The sequence below is a fragment of the Neopsephotus bourkii genome, unplaced genomic scaffold, assembly GCF_033783945.1.
Source record: "Neopsephotus bourkii isolate Nb327-2 ecotype Australia unplaced genomic scaffold, CSIRO-AGI_Nbou_v1 NB_1574, whole genome shotgun sequence".
Taxonomy (NCBI): Eukaryota; Metazoa; Chordata; class Aves; order Psittaciformes; family Psittacidae; genus Neopsephotus; species Neopsephotus bourkii.
Window position 1 is genome coordinate 5,288,194 of NW_026902050.1, and position 21,981 is coordinate 5,310,174.

The 21,981-nt window shown below is 36.2% G+C and overlaps 1 protein-coding gene across 1 annotated transcript in view; it reads right to left on the reverse strand.

The window, feature by feature from the left end:
- IFT80 (intraflagellar transport 80) overlaps positions 1-21,143 on the reverse strand; it is a 58,176-nt gene extending 37,033 nt beyond the window's left edge. The window contains exons 1-6 of the mRNA XM_061371652.1: positions 21,081-21,143; positions 20,096-20,314; positions 10,984-11,094; positions 8,617-8,685; positions 1,825-1,934; positions 1,171-1,260 (exon numbers count right to left, since the gene is read on the reverse strand). Of these exons, the coding sequence (XP_061227636.1) occupies positions 1,171-1,260; positions 1,825-1,934; positions 8,617-8,685; positions 10,984-11,094; positions 20,096-20,314; positions 21,081-21,120 (639 nt within the window). The 5' untranslated portion in view covers positions 21,121-21,143. The remainder of the gene's footprint in view (positions 1-1,170; positions 1,261-1,824; positions 1,935-8,616; positions 8,686-10,983; positions 11,095-20,095; positions 20,315-21,080) is intronic.
- Between the last annotated feature and the right edge of the window lie 838 nt (positions 21,144-21,981).

Sequence of the window (21,981 nt, forward strand, 5' to 3'; positions counted from 1 at the left end):
CAAGGGAAAGTGTAGAGTCCTGCATCTGGGCAGGAACAACCCCAGGTTCCAGTATAGACTGGGGAACGACCTGTTAGAGAGCAGTGTAGGGGAGAGGGACCTGGGGGTCCTAGTGGACAACAGGATGACCATGAGCTGACACTGTGCCCTTGTGGCCAAGAAGGCCAATGGCATCCTGGGTCATATTAGAAGGGGGGTGGTTAGTAGGTCGAGAGAGGTCCTCCTTCCCCTCTACTCTGCCCTGGTGAGACCTCATCTGGAATATTGTGTCCAGTTCTGGGCCCCTCAGTTCAAGAAGGACAGGGACCTGCTGGAGAGAGTCCAGCGCAGGGCAACTAAGATGATTAAGCGAGTGGAGCATCTCCCTTATGAGGAAAGACTGAGGGAGCTGGGTCTCTATAGTTTGGAGGAGACTGAGGGGTGACTTTATTAGTGTATATAAATATATAAAGGGGGAGTGTCACAAGGATGGAGCCAGGCTCTTCTCAGTGGCAAACAATGATAGGGCAAGGGGCAGTGGTTACAAACTGGAACACAAGAGGTTCCACTTAAACTTGAGAAGAAACTTCTTCTCAGTGAGGGTGACGGAACACTGGAACAGGCTGCCCAGGGAGGTTGTAGAGTCTCCTTCTCTGGAGACATTCAAAACCCGCCTGGACACGTTCCTGTGTAAACTTATCTAGGTGTTCCTGCTCCAGCAGGGGGATTGGACTAGGTGATCTTTTGAGGTCCCTTCCAATCTCTATCATACTGTGATACAAAACATCCTAACAAAAAAATTTCCTAAGGGATTCACTAATAATCCTGTAATAGAAAACAGTAGCTCTATCTCCTCTAATTATGTATGTCATTACTTTTTTCAGTATATGTCATAGCTTATACTATTTCAAGTAATCATTTCTATATTTCTGCATATTTTTCTTCTGGAGTTTGTTTCACTTGCGTTTTACCCTATTTTCATTCTGCCATATTAAAAAAAAAATTAAAAACCTGATTTTATGTTATTAGACAGAGTGAGATGTATTAACTTAGGGTAACAAGTTTTTTCTTGAAAACTGAAAGAATTCTTATTTAATTTTGAACTTCCAAGTACTATTAAAACTAGAAAATGACAGAATACTCAGTAATTTTTTGTCATTTAGTTTCCCTAAAAAGTTAAACAGTACTCACCTTATACTTACAATCTTCACCTGCAGAAAGAATAAGATCATTAACTGAGTTCCAGTCAGTTTTTAAAATAAGGCCATCATGGGCTTTCCACTGAAATGGAAAAAAATAAACATAAATGCAATAATTCTGATAACTTCTATTTTTAATATGTATCATACATCATTTACAAGCATTCACACACTCAGATGCAGACCAGAGTTTCCAATAATACAAATGCACAGGCGTCATCTCTTCTGCAGAAAAATACATTAAAGAGCCTGGACACGGCAGAATGAAAGCATAACAACCTGTACTAAAAGCACATTCCGAACAATTGCTTCTGTATCTTTCTGCCTTTTCTTAACAAATAAAACGGGAAAGGCTTCTGTATCTTTTCACTTTTTCTTCATTTACGAAAAGAGAAATGCTTAATCACATGCCTGAAGAATATCCACAGCATATTATTATTTTTATTTTTTTTTTAAAGAGAAATGGGCAATCTCTTTATTCCAAAAAAAAAAAACAAACAACCAAACCAGAACTAAAAAGGGGTTGTGGGGGATGAGCAGTACTCATGGAAGATTTTAGTACAAACACTATGTTTGCCAAAAATCTAAATAACTGAGAAAAGTTTTAACATGGCTGCAGGAGACAACCTTAATGTATTAATGGTACCTGCAAAACTTTAGCATTTGGCTGAAGAGGTTTAATAATCAACTGCTTTCCTGAAGTATAGAGAATTTTTCCTGAATCAGGTCCCCAGGCTACTGAATACACTGGTCTTCCTGTAGAAACACAGAAAAAAACATTTATTATGACTTACCTGATCAAATTATGCAGAGACTGCTATCTCCACTTCAAATGAGTTACTCAAAATCATACACCAAAAAATTCAGAAGTGGGAGAACATCAAACTAGGGGCAACTGTCTGCCCTCCCCACTTCCCCTGACTGCACTTATGGCTGTGTTTGCTGGTCCACTTCATGTTTTAGACAGCCACTGAAACAGCAGTAAGAAACAGATGCAACCCAGAAGGACAAGTCTAACGACTTACACTGCATGCCCTCCCAATGCTCCTCGAGGAAATACAAATACACAGAGTGAAGTCCTGGTAAATTCACCTGAGTGAACCATCAAACACTTCCCACTTTCAATGGGGCCACACTAAATTTAACTCTGAACAAATCAACTCTATGCAAAACAAATAATGAATTGATGGCTTGTCCAATACATCTGGGTTACTGAAAACATGTATGACTTTACTACTGCTGCAGCCATCTCCTTTTCTCATAATGTGATTTTTTCTATGCATCACTTAAGACCCATGAATTTTATTGCAAAGTCTGTCCCAGCAGATTCTGACTACATTTACTACTTGTTTCTTTATTTCATAATCTCTCTAAAACCACCTCTGGAAGAATTAAAATTACCTAATTTCTTCTTCTATTATAAGATTTCTTCTTCAGACAATCTTCATAACTAGATAATTTTGTTTCTTCCACTTCACTGAACCTCACATATATACTCCCAATTGTTTTTGTTTCCCCACTCTTAAAAAGACCCCAAATGATCATTTTATTCCAAGATACAGCTGGGCAAAATAAGAGGACATTGTCCTTCTCACCTCAACTTTAATCTTTCAGGTGACTCTCACACCTTGATGTGCTGATCCCCATCTCATGGTTAACCAGCCCACTGCAAAGATTTGTGCTGCCTTTTCCATTTGTACAATTTTCTCTATTATATCAAAGAAAGCCTTTCCTGGACAGTTGCTTCTAAGGTCTATCTGTCATTTAGTATTAAAATGTTAATCCTTCCTAACCGAGCAGTCCACAAAGTCAGCTTTCAATTCCCAGCTGTCAAATCTTCGGATCTTTTCTCTTGCTAACTGTTTATAGTTTATTGACACTTCCTACAAATACCTAAAAATCCATTTTGTGTTTACCTTGAAATCCCTGCAAACTTGTTTGACAAAAAACCTACAATACACTTAAATCCAATGCTGGGGCCACTAACTGTGACGCCAACCAATACCTAATTTAAAAACAGCAAATGTCTGTAACAAAAGTAAGCCCAGGAAGCAAGACAGATGGCAAAGCATGCCACCACCTATCATATTAACGTTGTGGTTTTACTACTGCATCTTTCCCAAACCTCGTTATGTATTGCCATTTACCATGTTAATCTGTAAAACTTTTACTACGCAGTTTTACACAACTCCAGAAAATGAACATTCATTTTATATCATATATTCATAAGATATATTTATGTAATACATATATATAATCTTTTCTACCTAACCTTTTATACTTTGATGAAATTTCATTCACAATTGTCATTTAAGAGATACAGAAAGTCAGCATGACAACAGTTATCCTCATATTTGTCCACAGACATGAGAAAATAGCTATTTTCACCTACAATGATGAGACTGAGCACAAATGTGAGTAATATTGCACCTACATTATTCTTCGTAAGATGTTAAGGCTTCATTATTAAGCCTCTAACATAATACATATTTTTGTTTTGCTGCACATATAAAAACCCAAAAGTCCCATATACTAGCAACTTACAAAACCAGTGACAACAAATAAAACTAGAGTGGCCCACAGATTTCACTGATTTTTCCACTATTAATTGAAAATACTTTTCTGCAAATTGAGAATTCCAGAATGCATATCCAGAACAAAGCTGTCCATTTTAAAATCTTGTCATGTTGCAGTTTTCAAATTACCTTTTTTTGAAAATAGAGGAAAGTGAAAAATTATATAGAAAAACAACAAAAAAACAGACTTGCCAACTATGCAAATATTTTCCATAATACTTGACAGGATTAGTATCCCCTGAAGAAGAATAATCAAAGTATTACAGTACTTGATTCCTTGCAAATAAAGTAAGAACATGTCCAAACATTTATTTCTATCACAGCAAAAGCCCTGCAGCAACAGACAACAAGTTTCAGCACAGCCTCAACATTACAGTGCATATAAAACTGCAAGGAGGCGGACTGTGTGCACATCCCTATCAGACAATTCTCTTCACTGTTCGTAAAATGTGCTTCCATACCTTCTGAAATGGAAAAACAAGACTTATTTCAAGCTTCTGGTCTTCTCTAAGAGCCTTAATATTCTCACAGAACTGACATTTTTAAAGATTCAATTGTCTAAACTCAAGTACATAAGTGATGCAGTGCACCTGGGATACACTAAGATACCATGTGCAGCTTACAGATAGGACATGGGACCTGAAGGAGATCCATCTCTTTACAGATTAGATGTGGAGGTTAGTCAATGAACCTCAAGTAGCACAACACAACTGACCTATACCCTGAAAGCTGTGTTTGAGAAATAAAAAACCTCAGGAAGAGCAACTAGTACAACCTAAATGTTTGTATTTGACAATTTTATAATTTTAGTAGAGGAAAATGGAAATACGTTCTCTGAGATACACACTTCCTAGGGACTCATGCATATTTCAACTGCTAAGTATCATTGATCAAATGAATTAAAACTGATCAAATAAATTTTTAACCTATCTTTCATTTATGGTAATAGCCCTCCCTCTCCAACCAAAGGCTTAAGAAATGTTCTTACAAGGTAAAATTGGCACAATTGGCATATTAAGTTCCATTTAAAAAAATTACTTGGGAATATCTTTTTATGACAATATTTTGATGAGATTTAGATACTTAAGTGATTGAGCTGCTATATCAACCATCCTAAAACAATCTAATACCTTAACTACTTAAGCCTCCAAATTCTCTCTCCGAACAAAAAACTGTACTCAAATTCTAAACTGAGAGCTGGTCTCATTGCTCCTGAACATCTTTATACTTCATGTATTTTCTTTTAGGAAGGCATTTATTTTATGTTACTCAGAAATACAGAATGATGTAATTTTTTTTTAACTCATCAACCATTATAGGAGACAACTCACAGAAACATACAACGTATATTAAGTAAATCTGGCACTAGCTATTTTCCTACTGGCAGCATTTTATGTTGAAAATGACATAAATTCTGTCACCAGCTGTATAGAAATTCTAAACAAATTAATTTTTGTCCTGCTCTAATGCTGATTTAACAATCAGAAGACTTTTATATTTAAACCAAATGTTTAACTTTTTTATGATGGCTGACTACTTAACCACAATTTCTAGGGCTTAACAGCAGGAGCTAAGTTAACTCATTTCCTTCTGCACTTAACAAGAACTTGGTTGGGAAAAGACTGCCAACACGTTGCATTTCTGTGGAAAGAAAAATTCAGCAGAACAGACAAACTGCAGTGAATTGCATTGATGATAAACAGCTTCAGGAAAAAATACTTTCTGAGAAAAGAAGAGCAGAAAAGGTGAGATCTGAGGAAGTAATCTCAGCATGAAGCATACAGGATGGGCTGCTTCATTTCTCTGTGCTCTATTAGCAGATGTTAATCCCCAGTGAACCATTCCCTCTGCCAATGCATACAGCAGAGAAAGAGCTAGGGTTGAGGGCAGGAGTGATAGAGCAGTCACTCTGACGCTTGCTGCCACAACAGATGCTTTGGTAATTACAACAGTAAGTCTGTGTGAGACTTTTTACTTTCACAGGACTCATAACAGTAAGTCAGACAACTTTCACTCACTCTGTGGCAACACAAAAAAAAATAAGAGCTGTATTTGGAATACAGTTGTCCCTTACAAAACAAGCTCCACTTCACAATAAACATGTTATAATTGTTTAAATTGCAACTGTTGTGATTTTGTTTCCATTAACCAAAAAAAAAGCAACCTGTACACCAATCACTCACATTAATCCTTTGTGCTTACTCAGCATACTAGTCACTGGAAGCTCATCAGGAAGTCAGCAGGGCAAAAAGAGAAGTATTCAAAAAATGTATGGTTTTAAGAGGACTGAATGAAAAGTTCAATTTTAAAGAAATCACCTGAAGAACTAGAAATCCATTGGAGGTAAAATGTGTGGCATGGAAACAATAGTTCTGCAGATGATACTTAGGGTGGACTTAGGGAGCCCTTCAGGCTCACCCTGAAGATTCTCCAATCACGGAGTAAGAGTAGTTACCAGCCAAACTGTCAGCTTTACTAGTGGGACAAGCTAAAGAAATAGGAGGGTTAGAGAGCCACTTGCTTGCAAACTTCAGCAGTAACAATTTTAGACAGAGACCTTTCAAGATAGGCTGTGCAACTGTGGACTCAGCACTGGTCCTTCCAAACAGACGTTTAGTCTGAGAAGGATTCAGTGCAGGTGGCCTCCCATGCCGTGACAGACTTCACCGCAAACACTTTTAGTGTCAGGATCTACGAAGCACTATCAAAATTTCTGCTGGTAAAGCCATCTTTTCTTTCAAATGTGGACCTTCAATACTTCATACATCCTATTCTTCATAATTCTGTGGATTTCTCCAAAGGAACACGCAGACACTGAGCACAGCATCATGCTGCAGTGTACGCATCACAGAACACGAAGAGAAATACTGCTTTAAGCATAAACACATGACTTCCCAATATATACCAAAAAGATCCATGAAACAAAAAAAAAAGACTTCAGCAAAACATCAGTACATCGTGTCTGCTGGAAGTCCAAAGGATTGCTAACTACAGCATTTTTAAGAAACGGAGTTTCAGTTTAAGGGAAAGGACCAACAAAAGGAAGAACATTAAGATAATCTAAGGATGAAAAAGAGATAAGGCTCAAAGAACACGGAACAGCAGCAATATGGTACAGCTTGAGGCTGAAAGCAGTAGAAGCTACGGAGTCACACTAACTATTCTGTTCCATTGGCAGGATGGAAGGACATGTGGCCAGAGTGCTCCATATAATTACTGCAAAGGCTAAAAAAGGGAAAAATATACGTTCATGGTTTTGTAGTGAATAAAAATCCAAAGACAGAAAAGGCATGTGGACCATCATCTGAAGATAAGAGCCTGAAAATTTATTTCTAATACAGAGTGGAATGAGTAGAAAGAATGTTAGCAACAGTAATCCTCTTGTTTCCTAAGGAGATGATGAAGGAAGTGAAAAATTAGCTCAAACACAATATACCTCTCTTAAACAACATAACAATGACTGCAGAATCCTATCTTGATCCCAGGCATGTCAGTAGATCCCACAGAGATGTCTGTGGGAATGCAATCCTATAAATTTAATGTTTAAAGGGTTTCTGGGTCTCACAGGATCTTAGCTTAAAAGACAAATATGAGAAAACAATTTTTCCATGGGGACCCAGCTGTACTTTTACAATGTAGCAGAAACTAAGAAATCAGTGAAAATTCAGCTCGCATATTTCAAACTAGAAGACTTGTCTTACTTTACAAGCGTCATCAAACCTCAAATAAGCAATCAGACATAAACCCCCCCTCTTGAAACATACCAACTGAGAAATAGTGAAGGAAGAGTGTGTGCTTCAACTTTTTTCTTTGTCAAAAATTACAGTTCAGTCGGCTTATCTTTTTACATTGTAAGCATTAAAAAAACATCACAACTGAATATGAACTTCCTCAACAGAATTGAAATACATTTTACATTCACTCCTGTGGTTAAAATGCCTTCAACAGGTTGAAAGAATTTAGATAATTTGTTTTAGAAACAGATAAGGGTCTGACATTTAACCCAACCCAGGTGCATGTGGTTTCTTAAAAAATGTCAAAAGGCCACATGATCTCAATGTATGAAGTATGAAAAACAAAATCTAGCTGAGTATCTTACTGAAATAGCACAAGAATGATAGAAATTATGATTATAAAAAATAGCATGTTAAAAGTAACAAATGTTACTTCTATAAATACATGTGTGCAGCTTATACTGTTGTTCTTCACAATAAAGTGATTTTAAATTTACTTACATAACTGAAATTCTCTAGTATACGTAAAACTGTAGTTAAAAAGCCAAGATCGAGGTAAGGGCTCCATGGCCTCAGAACAAAGAACCTGAGCACAGGAATCTTCACTTCAGTAGGTCTACCTACACATACTAAATTACAGTTACTGGGTTAACTAGGAAGATGAAGCAAGGGCTGTTAAGAGTTTTGAAGTTCAGAGGAGCTAGCCTATATGCACTTTGCATCTTTCAAGCATTCTTACAATGCTTTTTCAGGCATAACTTTTCTTTTTTTCAGTTTCATCACAAGAGTCTGTAGCTTGGTATTAAGAACTAATTTTTTTACTTTTAATTCTTTTGTCTATCCAGAATCCTTAGGGCAGAACTGAAACTACTGTCTAAAAATGCTGTAATAATACTTTTAATTGAAGATTTTATTTAGTGGTTGTTTTTTTCTTGAGAGGCATCTCATTACAAACCCTGTTCCCCCTTTATTTAACTATGATTTACATTTAATTTTAGTCAAGCATATCTAGGCCTTAAGATCCTTAAACAAACCATTACTGCCAGATTTAGGGTCTGTGATTTAATTATATTTCATAATGCCCTAAATTAAAAACTTCTGATGGCACTTTAAAAAACATTAACTTACCTTGCTGAGCTAAAGTGGACCTCAGCATTCCACTTTTAGACCAGATTTTCACTTGGCCATCTTCACCAACTGTAAAGTTATCACAGAAACTATCAGCTTAAATGCAATAGTAAGTCTAACAAACATAGTGCTTGCATTTACCTAAGAAACACTTGTTTAAAGAAGTCCAGATCTTATGGGTCAATATTGTTTATGTAGACTTCCCAACATGCAACTACACAGTATATTAAGGACAAAATATTTCAGACTGTTCTTCTGCTATTATCAACAAGTCTCTTCCCCTCCTGAAAATCCCTATAGTCTTCTTATCTGAAGCTGTTCCTGAGAAGAGAAAGGGCCTCACTCCAAGTATCTCAAGTTCTGTATTTTCTATTCAGCATTGCTAGTACTTTTCATGTATTTACAGTTCAATGGCCGTGAGGCTGATTAAATGAGTCTCTGAGGAGACAGAAGAGTGTAAGAACAGATTTTATGTATTAAGCTGGAGGCTTCACAGTTGATGAATGGTGAAACTGAAGATAACTGAAGGCTCCATTTGGAAAGCTTAAATTTTATAACATAATTGCATGTTTCCAAGAAGCTCAGTTTACTTATTAGAGATTAAGTTTATACACACTATGTAGCTTAGTTATTTATCCATTGAGAACACAGATTTCCTAGTGTGCTATCATATTTGAAACATACGGCTCTGGGTCTTCATTTAGGCCTCCCAGATTCAAATAATGAGACAAAGCACACACCTAGGCGCTTAATGTCATTCCTCCATTCAAGGGTAATTTACTTACCAAGTTTCAGGTTTTTATATCTGACTGATGTAGCTTTTAAATGTTTAAAAAGAGTTGAAAAATTAAAACAAAAAAAACAACAACAAAAAAACCCAAATCAAACACAAAACCCACACAACAACAACAAAAAAAAACGTTATTTGTGCATATTTGATACTGTTAAAATACAGCCATAAAGAATAGTTTAGCTGATATGGTATCATCAATGATTCACTCCTCCTCAAACTATAGTAGCAGTATGAGAGTAGTTGATCTTCTCAGAGTAAACTGTTTGGATATGGTGATGAATTCCCATATTCCCCATAAGTGTCATGCAGCCTTAAAATAAATAAATAAATAAATAAATAAATAAATAATCTGTCTTTAGAAAGAACAATATTTCTATCCCTCTGGGATTTCAGAGGGACATGCCAGAGTCCCTTGAAGCAGCATTTTAGAGTCAGACTGAGTCTGGAAACAAGCAGACACAAAATTATCTTCAGTACTTCTGGACTGACTTGGAATTTGTCCAAAGAAATCAGCTGTGCTAGATCAACAGGAGGCTGCAGGGAATTCTGACACCAACAGAAATCCCATAAAGGAGATGTCTATCATAGGAAATTCAATTAGCTGCCCCTTAACTTTAAGATAGAAGTTTTTGACAGAAATGCAGAAGGCAGCTGAATACCAAAAGACCGGGACAGAAAGATGTGTAGAGATGCAGACGCTGGGAGATCACTCTCCCAGCCTTGATACGAGAAAAGAGTTAAGACTGCAGCTGGATCTACATCACTCCTAATGATTAAGAAAGAGAAACACAGGAACCTTCAAGATGCTCAGGAGGCCTTGGTAAACTTTACTAGCTTAAAAATACCCAGGCGTCATATGCAGGGATATCAATGTAATTTTTATAACAGATAGAAAAAAATAATCAAATATTTGCCTTTATGAAGTACAGAATGTCCACGAAACTTCTAAGCACCCCAATATATCAAACATTTACTTTCAAGTAAATAGGATAACATCTAATAAGTAGAAGCACTAAATAAGATGAATGCTTTTTACTAGATCTTTTCATGAAAATATTAATTCTGTTAATTAAAGTATTACTCTAAACCAGAATTAATCAGTTAGAGCAAAATTAACTTCTATTAAACATGGTGACAATAATCCCAGTGGTCATGAAGACATAGTAACTTACTATAGCTAACTTCATTTATATTGTTGATTTTGTGTTTCCATTTCCCCCTCCTTAAAAGAATTTCAAGCTAGACTGTTTTATTCATTCAAATTGAATATAAATACAACATAAACCATGAAATTTAGGACTGCATCTTCTAAATATGTGTAAAGGGTTAAATTATTTTTCCAAATCATTCTATTTTCTTTATCCCATAGAATAAAGTACTTATATTCTACAGTTGATATACAGCATTTTCATAATTTTTGTTTAATGTTGTACTTTTGTGCCCTTGTATTTCTTCACAGCATGTCAATTTTATGTATCTATAAAAAAACAGCAAACAAACAAAAGGCTTTCTTTTGAAAGAGCTCTTCTGTGATTTTAGTTTTCAAAACACTTCAGCACTTTGAGAATGCTTACCTGTAACCAGTGCTGTTCCTTCGTAATTCCATCTTCCTGCAAGTACAGCTCCACAGTGTGCGTCTACGCTCTTCTCTATTCTTCCTAACTTGGAAATCAGGTGGAACTTCCCTAAACAAAAGTTCAAGATAGAAATAGTATTATCTAATTCTGTGACTCTATGGCTGTAATGGTGTTAATCTTCTGTTAAAAATACACACATAAAACAAGACAAGAAACTAACAACAAAATCAAAACAAAACAAAAACAAACAAAAGAAGCATTTATATTGTTCACAGCTACGATTAGCCCAAACAAATGAGCTCTTGCAGAAGAACTACTTTTAAAGTAGCTACAACCTTGTACGGGGATATTTTGGTGGGGTTTTTTATTGTGATTTTTTTGTTGATTTTGTTTGGTTTTTGTTTTCTTCTTTATGCATCATCTTTGTTTTGCCTATTCTTCTGTCTTTCTAAAGTCTGCATTTGTCTCTGGGGACATAACTGCCTGGTGTTATTTCACTGAAAGCTAACAAACAGAGGTGTATACACTGCAGCCAAAGAGAGTCCTTGTGTGGTTTTTGGTGAGGCTTTTTGGTGGGTTTTTTTTTGGGTGGTGGTGGGTGGGGTTTTTTGTTTGTTTTTTGGTCCCCCCCTCCCTTTTTTCTTTTTGTTTTTTCTTTTTTTTTAAGATCTGAAAAATTACTCACCACCAAAAGGTTAACGGAAAGCTAGAACAACCTGACCATCAATGAGTGCATTGCTCTGAGGAGTATTACTGCTTGCATTACGGAGCTGTTATGGAAATTCACAGAAGCCAAAAACAAAGCTATTAATGATTTCAACAGAAGCATGAGGAAGTCTTTCTTTCCCAGTGAGGGATGTTGCTTTTAAATCCAGGAAGATCAAATTTAAACTGGACCAAAGAGCAGACAACAGAGGACTTGGAAACATGTGGCAGAACAAAAGCATGGCTTAGAACAGTTTCATGATTCAAATTAACTATTTTAAACCCAAAATTAATTTAGAATTATCTAATCTGCCAGGCAGTGAGCCACTACAAGCAATTTCCAGCCTGACCAGAACTCTGAGCTAAAGAGTACACAGCTATCTTACACTGCGTGCAAATGCCCCATCACTTAAGATGGGGTAATTTTTCCACTAATAACATCATGCTTGTGAATATGAATTATAAAACAGGCCATACTTGATGAGCCAGAACTGGAAACTAAATACCTGACTATTTCAGTAAAGCATGACATTACCAAGACCAGTATGTATAGAGGTAGTAACAGAGTTAACTGAACTGCATAGATGGTAAAACCACGACATCACCACACTAAAGGCACATTCAAAACGCAGTAGCCAAGATGGCAAAATTAGGTTGCCTGCTCTGCCAGAAGCTTGAAACAACTTTTATTGTGTTCTGGTTTGTCATGTTTTATTTTGCATTTCAATTTAAAAACAAACCAAAACCAAACAACAGACCAACCCCAATAACACGAAAAAAACATAAAAACAAAGGCAGACTAAAGCCAAAGAAAAATAATTCTTTAAAATAACCATAAAACACCTACCAGGGCTTTCCATACTATTATTCAAATTAATGCAATCACACTTTGTCATCATTTTACTTGTAAGTACATAAACAAAAAGGCACAATCATCCACAGACCTTGGCCAACACGAGATTTCTAAGCAAAAGATTTTTAACAGTGAAGAAAACGAATAGTCTGTGCAAATTTTTCATATTTAAATGTTAATTTGTTTAATTTTAACAGACTATTTAAATATCATCCACAAGTACAGATTTTTGCTTTTATCACTTACGTTCATACGTAACAGAGTACTCTGAACTGCTCTTTAATCCCGTTTTTAATAAATTCACAGAACTAACTAAGAACTAAGGTCAGTTCTTGCTCATTCAGTTAAATTTTATTTTCCTAAAATTTCAGTACCGCTATTTGTCACGTAATGCATTGTGTTATAATCATAAAATATGTTTTATATAATTAATACATCAGTAATGTTATAGAACGTCTCTCAGATCTGAGACGCTTATTTTTTATGCATAAGCAGTAATTGGATTCACACTAAATGCTCTTTTCTCTAATTAAATCGTCAAAACATCCTTTTCTGCTTTTAAAATAATACATTGAAAAACATGGTTTATTTTCTGATCACTTGTCTTCTCGATAAATAGTGTATGTATTCAATCTATAGCCAAGACATTTTTCATTGTGGAATACTTACACCTAATCTGATCATAGGACTATGAATATTGTCATGCCACCACTTGCAGTATTCATCATTATGTGGCTGAGCTCTTCATAGCCATTATGAACAGTTCACTAATTTCCCTTGGAAAAAAAAAAAAAAGAGCTTCGCAAATCGGGAGCTTACATACACAGAATATAACTCAAATGTGTACATCACCTTTCAGTATCCAATCTGAAACATTCAGAATTACTATTTTAAGGATACAAAGAATTCTATGGCATTTTATATAGCCAATATACAATAGCTTTCACTGACCTAGGAGTAATCCGTGAGACCTCAAATACTTCTGTAAGCAACCCCCTCAACATTTAAGAGAAAAAATAAAATAAAATGAAAGGACAGTTGGCAAGCAACTGAATACTTCAGTTAGGTCACATTATCAGGAAAACAATGGGCCATGTCACAGAGTACAGGATATCAACTCCTGTTATACAGGGAAACATTGAAATCATTTACCAATCTTTTGCATTCTTTATCACTCCACAAACTCTTTACTTCTTTCACAAGGCATCTTTCAAATAGTGAAGTGTAGCCTAGCAGGAAAGAATAGAGTTTCACATAAACGCAGGTCCACCTAAGGCACTGACATAGAATTCGTCCGGAAAAAATGTGATCATGCATTTGAAAAACCGTATCATAATACTTAGGCAGCACAGGGCCAAATCAAGTTTTCATGGATATCATCTTTGCTTTTCCAACATATGCATTTACAGCTGATGACAGCCAAATTATGTGACTTGTTAGATACTGCTTTTTTCATTACATTCACACATAGAGGTTGCTCCAAAAGCAGCTTCTCAGTGGATTTCTCTGCCTTCAATTTAGCATTGAGGCAGAATGAGAGTACAGGCATTCAAATTAGAACTTACTGCCTTATAAACAATTAAAGAAAGGGAAAATTTTAGCTGTATGCCTGGAGCAAACAGAAATGATTCGACTTAATCTTTCTTTACATCTCAGATTTGGTTGGGGGGGGGGTGTTTTTGGGTTTTTTTTCTTATTAAATACTGAAGCCAGAAGCTATCCTTAATCTCAAAGTGACTCTCCAGTTTTGGAGGAATTTCAAGTGGGAGATTAGCAGACTATTCAAATACAAAATATAAAACATGTATGTTTTGTTCATTACTTTTCATAGGCTCTTATCGTTGACCTAATGTAAAATTATCAATAACAAAATGTTGAAAAGATAGGTCTATTCACTTTCAATTTGTGCTTAATGTAGAGTTGGAAGCTGACCATATTCTTTATTTTTGTAAAGAAGCAGTAACAGGATCAATGTAAGTAGGAAGCAAAAGAACAATATCCCACAAGAAATGAAATTCAAAAGAAAACCCCAGAGGACTAAATTTACATTTGCTCTAATTTCACAAACATCTGGAGTTCAACCAGGAATTAATGCAACCCTGTAAAGACATTATACTCCTTTTCCATTGGATTCAGCAAGTTTCCAGAAATCCTTATCACCGAGATGAATTAGCTGTTGCAGGAAAACTGCAGGCTTGACACATAAGGCATATTATGTAAGTGATAGTTAAACATAAATTTAAAAGTAAGGTTTTTAAAAAATAGCAATTAAGTAACAAAACTTGTTCATGCAGTTTTACAATGCAATAATTCACTTGCATATGCAAAAAAAAAATAAACCAACCAAAAACCCAACCAAAAATCTGTATAAGATAAATTCCCTTTACTGAAAGTGCTAAGTTATACTAGGAGATAAGAATTTGGGAATTTTCTACATTACATTTTTATCTCAATTTATGCTTTGATAAACTAGGTTAGCACTGGTCAGTATTTTGATTTCACTAAAAAAAAAAAAAAAAAAAAAAAAAGGCAAAACCCCAGGAAAAAAAAAACCCAACCAAATAACCCCAACAATTTTATTTTTTTTGCAAATACATCTCAAAACAGTTTTCCAGAAATCGAATATGCAGGATGAATTTACCCATCAATTCAAAGAGCTTATCCCTTAGTTCTAACAACAGCTAACTACATAAAAAATCACTCCAAGAGAGAAGATACTAGCTTGTGCAAGACATGACTTGGGTTTTGTGATCTGTGAACTAATTAAGGCAAAAAATAACTCATCCATCAGTAAATGCAAACCAAATCAACTTTTGCTGCTGGCCTCCCTACTACCTATGAAGTCACCACACTGAATGTTTCCCTTCAGTGAGGGCAAGCATAACAACCCCTCCCTGCATGAAATCTTTGTCTGCATGCAGCCCCTGCCACAGCTGCCCCCTCAAGTAGGCATTTTTCCATCACATCACTGCCTCATTCCACAAAACCCACCAAGAAGCATCGAAGTTACTGATTACCTGCCATCCAGTGCCCCTATGACACCCGTCATGCAAGCCTCATTTTCTTAGGGAACAGAACTTTAAGGAAAAAAGTTTCTTCATCCATCTTTGTTTACATTTACACTCTAATAACATATAAACAAATGTGGATTTAGTCTGTTCACTTAACCAGAAATGACATCCCATCTTTCTTCTGCAATATCCCATGTTATCTTTGTACCACTGAGCACCTACTGCTCTGTAACAACCATAAAGTCTTTGGGTTTAATAGTAATTCATCCAGCAAAACTCACTTCTGCTTCAGACTAATGCTAGCAAAACAGCAGTATCCAAATTAAGGACAGGAATAGCAGTAAAGGCCCCAGACGTCCAGAAGTAATGCAAGGGCTGAATACAAATTCAGCTCACTTAACTGATACAAAATTATCTAACCACTGATCATCAGACTGGCTTGAAGAACTAAAGAATGTGTCACCTTGAGAAAGGGGATACTAGTGGATTGCAGACTTTTATCAGACAATACCTATCCCACCTACACCACCATTCAGATGATAAGCCTTACGGATGTGATGGGAACATGACAACTTGAAGGGCCTACATTTGTAAAAAGAGAAAGAAAACAAACAAAACTCCAAAACAAACAAACAAAAACCCCCAAAAACAACAAAACCAACCAACCAAAAAGAAAAAAAAACAACAAAAAGAACCCACCCCCAAAACCTCAAAACAGCCACTGCAATAAATCTGGCAAAGTTAGCCAAAACAGTTTATGCTGCATCCATCCAAGAAAACAGTTGCACTAAAAGAAAGTGGAATTAATCAAGCTGAATTAAGCTGATCTACAAAAGCTGGACAATGATAGAATTGACAGACTCTCAAGTGCAGATCAGTTCTAACAGAGAAGTAACTACATGGTCACTTACAAGTTTCACAGAATTTTTTTCTCATTCTGTATTTATGGGTTTTTTTTTTTACTTTTATGAGGAGACAGCATTTTTCCTGACCTTTCTGTCACTATGTCTTGTAGCTAAAATCTTTATGAAGTACTTCAGCATTAGCTAGAATCCTAGGATGATAAGTTTAGGTTAGACAAAAAAAGTTTGTTAGAAGTTATAAGCAAATGAATGCAAAAGTCTTACCAAGGAAAACTCAGGTCAGCACTAAGGCACTAGTTTAGAATTTATTGGTCATGTAAAACTGAAACCTTGAATGGCAAAAAAAAACCAACAACCCTCAAAATCAAGCTAAGCTCCAAGAACTTTCAAACTCTGCCATAGACTTACAGCACTTAAAGTAATACAACTTCTACTACTTAACTGCAAAGTTCCTAATACATCCTGGAAAAGATTCCGGGCCTATCTGTTCATGAATCTTTATTCCTAAACCGTAGCTCTCTGTTGCAGTTTCACTTAATCCGTTTACCAGTAAGCATTCATACCTGACATTACACTTAGGAACTGGTATCTTACCTAAATTTGCATTGGGTTCACATCTAGACTAAAGTGCTTCCAAATATGCAGCTCCTGCAGTGTGCTAATTTTTGAATGCATCTGAAAGAAAATCAACTTTCAACCTCTCTAAATACATTTGTGAATATGATTTATTTTCCTTACATATCTTAGTGATATTAAAAAAGGTCACCCAGCAGAATTTTAAAAGTTTTTCTTCATTAATGTAGTAGTAGCCCTTAACGTTTTTCCTGACTCAACTGTCAAAGCGTTATTCAAGCAGAACATTAAATGTTAGCATACTATTTTGATAACACTGGAAAACTGACAGAATAAATTAACAGAAGCCCTGACTCACTGCAGTTGCTCTTTTGCTCGCTATTTGCACATACAATTTAGAACTTTACAGCACCAGGATATTAGAAATATAAATGTGAAAACTGAAAAAGGAGGGAAAAAAAACCAAGGAATTAAGAGCACTGGTTGACCTACTGAAATCCTTCTGCCTCATGTTTATCATTGAAGGGAAAAGTATGCAAATTCTGTAGAAATCAGCTCAGTTAATACTGATCCTTGACTGACTTTATGAGGAATATCTTTTTTTAGACAAACTCTGCCCCCATCCCACAGCATAATACTATAATGCATGCAAATATTAACTGATGCAAATGAATCATCCTTTCAGCTTTCCTAAAAGCTTCCACTTCCACCTTAAAAGCTCTAAAAAGCAATACTTCATTACACCCAGATACCTAAAATGCATAGTAAAGTTCAGCACCAAGTATTGCAAAAATTACTTGGTTCCCTCCCCATGTGTACCTAAAAAACAACAGGGAGCAAACCTTCAGACACTGACCAAAAGATCTCCTGCTTTTGTTTTGCAAGTTCAATTCATTTATTCCTTGGAAAGTAATAAATACCTTGAAGAATTCTTGGCCTCCACTCAGTGAACTGAACTCTCCTAATTTTTAAGTGCAAGTATTGCCAAAAGTTAGAGAAATCGCAAAAATTTCCTGCAAGGAATGATTTTTTTTTACCTTTTTCGATATAGACATACATATTTAAATATAACTCTCTGTTAAAAGTTGAAATGTATCTTTCAATATACTGAAATAACTCTCTCCATCCATATGGAAAACCATGCCGGACGCATCAGCTAGAGACTGCTACTGCTCAGTAACAAACCTTCTGTTCCCCATCAAGCTCACGCTGTAGCTAGCCAAGAGCTTCCATTTAGTTCCCCTCAACAAAAAAAAAAAAAAAAACAAACACCACAAAACATACTAGACCCACAAATTCAAGATTCTGGCCAAAACATGGGCAAAAGCTGGAAATTCTCCACTAATCCCATTAAAACTATCAACAGGTCCCTGTGAAAGCTATCAACCAGTCACAGGCAGATGGCCATTATTATCCTGATGGAAACACTCTACAACAATTGACCATGACCTGGTCAGCCTGAAAAAGCTGGCAGAGATCTAGAGCAACATATTGCTTTAAGTTCACCGAAACTCCTACCACTACCATTTCTATAGAAGCATCACTCAAACACCGAGATCTTTGATCCGTGACAAAAAGAGTATAAACTATGTTTAGTATGTTTTATGTTTTGTAGCACATAATTAGCTCCAGACAATTTAACTGACTTACTCTGAAACCTCCAACAGCATTATCAACCCAATAAACCAAAGGTATAAAAAATTAGGATCAGTGTAAAGACTGTCCAATTTCTGCAAGGAAGTCACGCTGCTCTTCCAAGTCCCCTGTACCCCAAGATCTTGGATGTTACGCATTAAAAGTATCAACAGGCATTCACAAACTAACACACTAAGCCCATCAGCAAGCTCTTGCAAGTGGACTGTCAATCAGGCACTCTGAGGCTACATCAGGGACTTGTTCCTTAGCAGAGCTTTTAACCCAATGCAATTTTTATAACAAGGTCAATGTAAACCAGCAGATTTCATAAAGGATCAAATTGATAGATTTGGTAGGTTCAGGAAGAAAGGTTCATCTGAACTACAGTGTTTCCACATGGTAAATTCTTTGTAACAGGAATAAAAAGGGGGGGGGGCATTAAGAAAATTTATTTTTAACATTACTTTTCATATTTTTTTTTTGTTAAGGAAATGGGGGGGGGGGGGGAACCCAAAACAAAAGGGAAAACATGCACAGAAAATTTCTGATGGCATGGAACATAATCACCATTACAGTCCTAAGGAGATGAACTCTGACCGTAACAGTGTGGAATTGGACTGCTTCATAATTAATATAAATCAGTAATAAAACCAGTTATTAAGATTTGTTCACTTAACTGGGGTCAGGAATATATCTGCTTCCATGCAGGAATAAAAATTTAACAATGTGCAATTTGGGTAAAATCAATTCCTAGTCTCTTTGGGGAGGAAGAAAAAAACCCAAACGATCATTAAACCTTCTTGTCCCAACCCCTTCCACAAAACCATATCGATACACTGGAATACAGCAGCTACTATACTGGATCACATAGCTCAGTATTAGTACACTAGTATATTGAACAAATAGCAGCATACTAAATCTACACACACACACACACATATATATATACATGCACACATCTGCCAGTACAGTGGGCAAATGTACTGGTCTTACTGTATTACTGACAATAGCCATAACTAGATGCTTTGGAAGGATATTCAAGACTCTTGCTCTTGAAATATGTCCAAGAAATTGCCTACATTGATATTAAACATCATAGTTAAGACAGTTAAGTCACTTGGTCATAAGTCTTCCTAACTATGCTCTGGTATCTATGTAGACATGCAGTACAGACATATTTAAAGCTACTGGTTTGTGAAATTGAAAAAAAAAGATGATAGAAATTGATGTTACATTAAAAGTGACTTATCTGCTGACAGAAGTATGTTTGGTAAGGCTGTATTGGAGAAAATTACAGCAATAAAATGCATTAAAATCAAAGCAGTTAGTAATTTTACACCAGTACCACTAGTGCATAGGTATCTGAAGTTGCTTTATTCCAAATTATTTAGCTGCAAATAACTTTTCATGTATTTGAGTGACATAAGAACAAAGTGGCATGAAATTATAAATATTTTAAATTGACTTACCATCAGAGCTTGTTAGAACAAAGCTCTCAGCATGGGACTGCTTCTTCCCACCTATGTTTCTGGGAAACCAGTGAAGATCTATGGGATAAATGTCATCCGGAAGTTTCACTAACCGAGTAGTCTCACTGGTTAAAAGGTTCCATTTCATTATTTGGTGATCATCACTGCAGGAATATAGCTCGTCAGCTGTAGTCCATCCCACACAGCTCACTAATTCTTTATGTTTAATTTAATTAAGGAAATCTGAATATTTTTATTATTAAAAATAAACTTATAAAATATCTCATGTAGGCTATACAAAACTGACAGAACGGTACTGGAAAGTTATTTTGATAAGATTACATGGAATGTTTGATATCTAAAATATGATTCTTCATTCTTTCTTTGTTCTTTGGTGTCAAGAAAAGAGCTGGTAGACACTCAGCAAAAATGAAGCTAACTATAATGTAAAATATAATTCTTATTATGATGCATACTTACTGAAACACAGCTGAAATGTTGGGTTATAACTCTAGAATGGTCTTAGTGCACCATGAATGTGCAAAACACCCAACTATAATTCAAATGTGTCAGTTTGTTAACATCACATCATATATAGTTGACACATCTGATTTATTAGTAGGCAAATTATAATTTTGTTTACATCTGCCACATGGATGCCTATTACAAGGAAGCAGATATATCACTATTCCTGTCTGGGAAATATGTTATCACTACAAAAAAAGAAGGGAAAGAAAATATTGAAAATTTCTAGCAAAACACTGATAGTTTCTAAAGGGAAGGTATTACTTTAAGAGTGTTCAACAGCTCTTTAAATGTTGCCTTTAAAGGCTGCACTGAATGGCAAGGTGAAGAAAAGAACAAACTATGAAGCCACTGGCACTTTACAAATATTGTACTATTACAGCTATGATAAAGAAATCCTTTCTGGAAAAGTCTATTCAGAATTAACATGCTGTTCTATGGTTTGTTCTGAGACAAAGGATATGTTTTGGTTCCTTTAAAAGTGAAATCTTCAGTCGCATTTCAGTTGTAGAGTGCTAAAAAAGAGATGTAAATAGAACTTCAATAAAATAAAGCAAACATATATATATATCTGTAGCCAAAAATAAAAAGGAAAATACACCAACAGTAAGTATTACTACATTAGTACTGTGGAAAAATAAGCCATCAAACCAGGCCTGAGTTTAAAGGGAATTCTGTTTGTACAATACCTAACTGTATATTTATCTGATTACTTAGTCTCACATTAGATAAAGTCCAAGTGATGCTAGGAACTTATTGCTGAAACGTTACTGATGGAAACACTGAAGTTCTCTTGTGCCGATATACAGCCGTGAAGGTAAGTAGCAAGGGAAAACCTATTATTTTCCTTTCAAAGCCAAGAGCAAAACTTTATTATAACTTTTGAAAACGGCTTCAACACTGTTAACCTGAAGGGCCGAATGGTCACCCTTACGGCGCACCAGCTCACCCGCTGTCATCACAGCTACATCCATCATAACTCCTCTTAGAACGTACTACAGATGACTCCGCCAGAAGTCCACCAGCAGGTTGGCTGAAGGCATTCACTGGCAGTTTTAAAACAGATGGAGCCATAACGAGGAATTACTCTGACACGGTGAGCTTGGCTCGGCTTCTCCCGACCTCACAGTCAGGCGGTCCCCCGGTCGCAGACTGCAGCCCCACGCTGCCTCTTCCTCTCAGCTGTTTCCCCTCCGGAGCGGCCGAAGGAGGAGATGAGGATCAGGGACGGCGGCAGGAGGTTGAGCAAGAGCAGGGGGAGCGGAGGGAAAGGCAGACGGCAGAACGCAGAGATGGCGGGCGGTTGGCGGAGCAAGAGCTTGCTACCCAGGGGGCGGCTGTCAGGGAACCGCAGGTCTTCC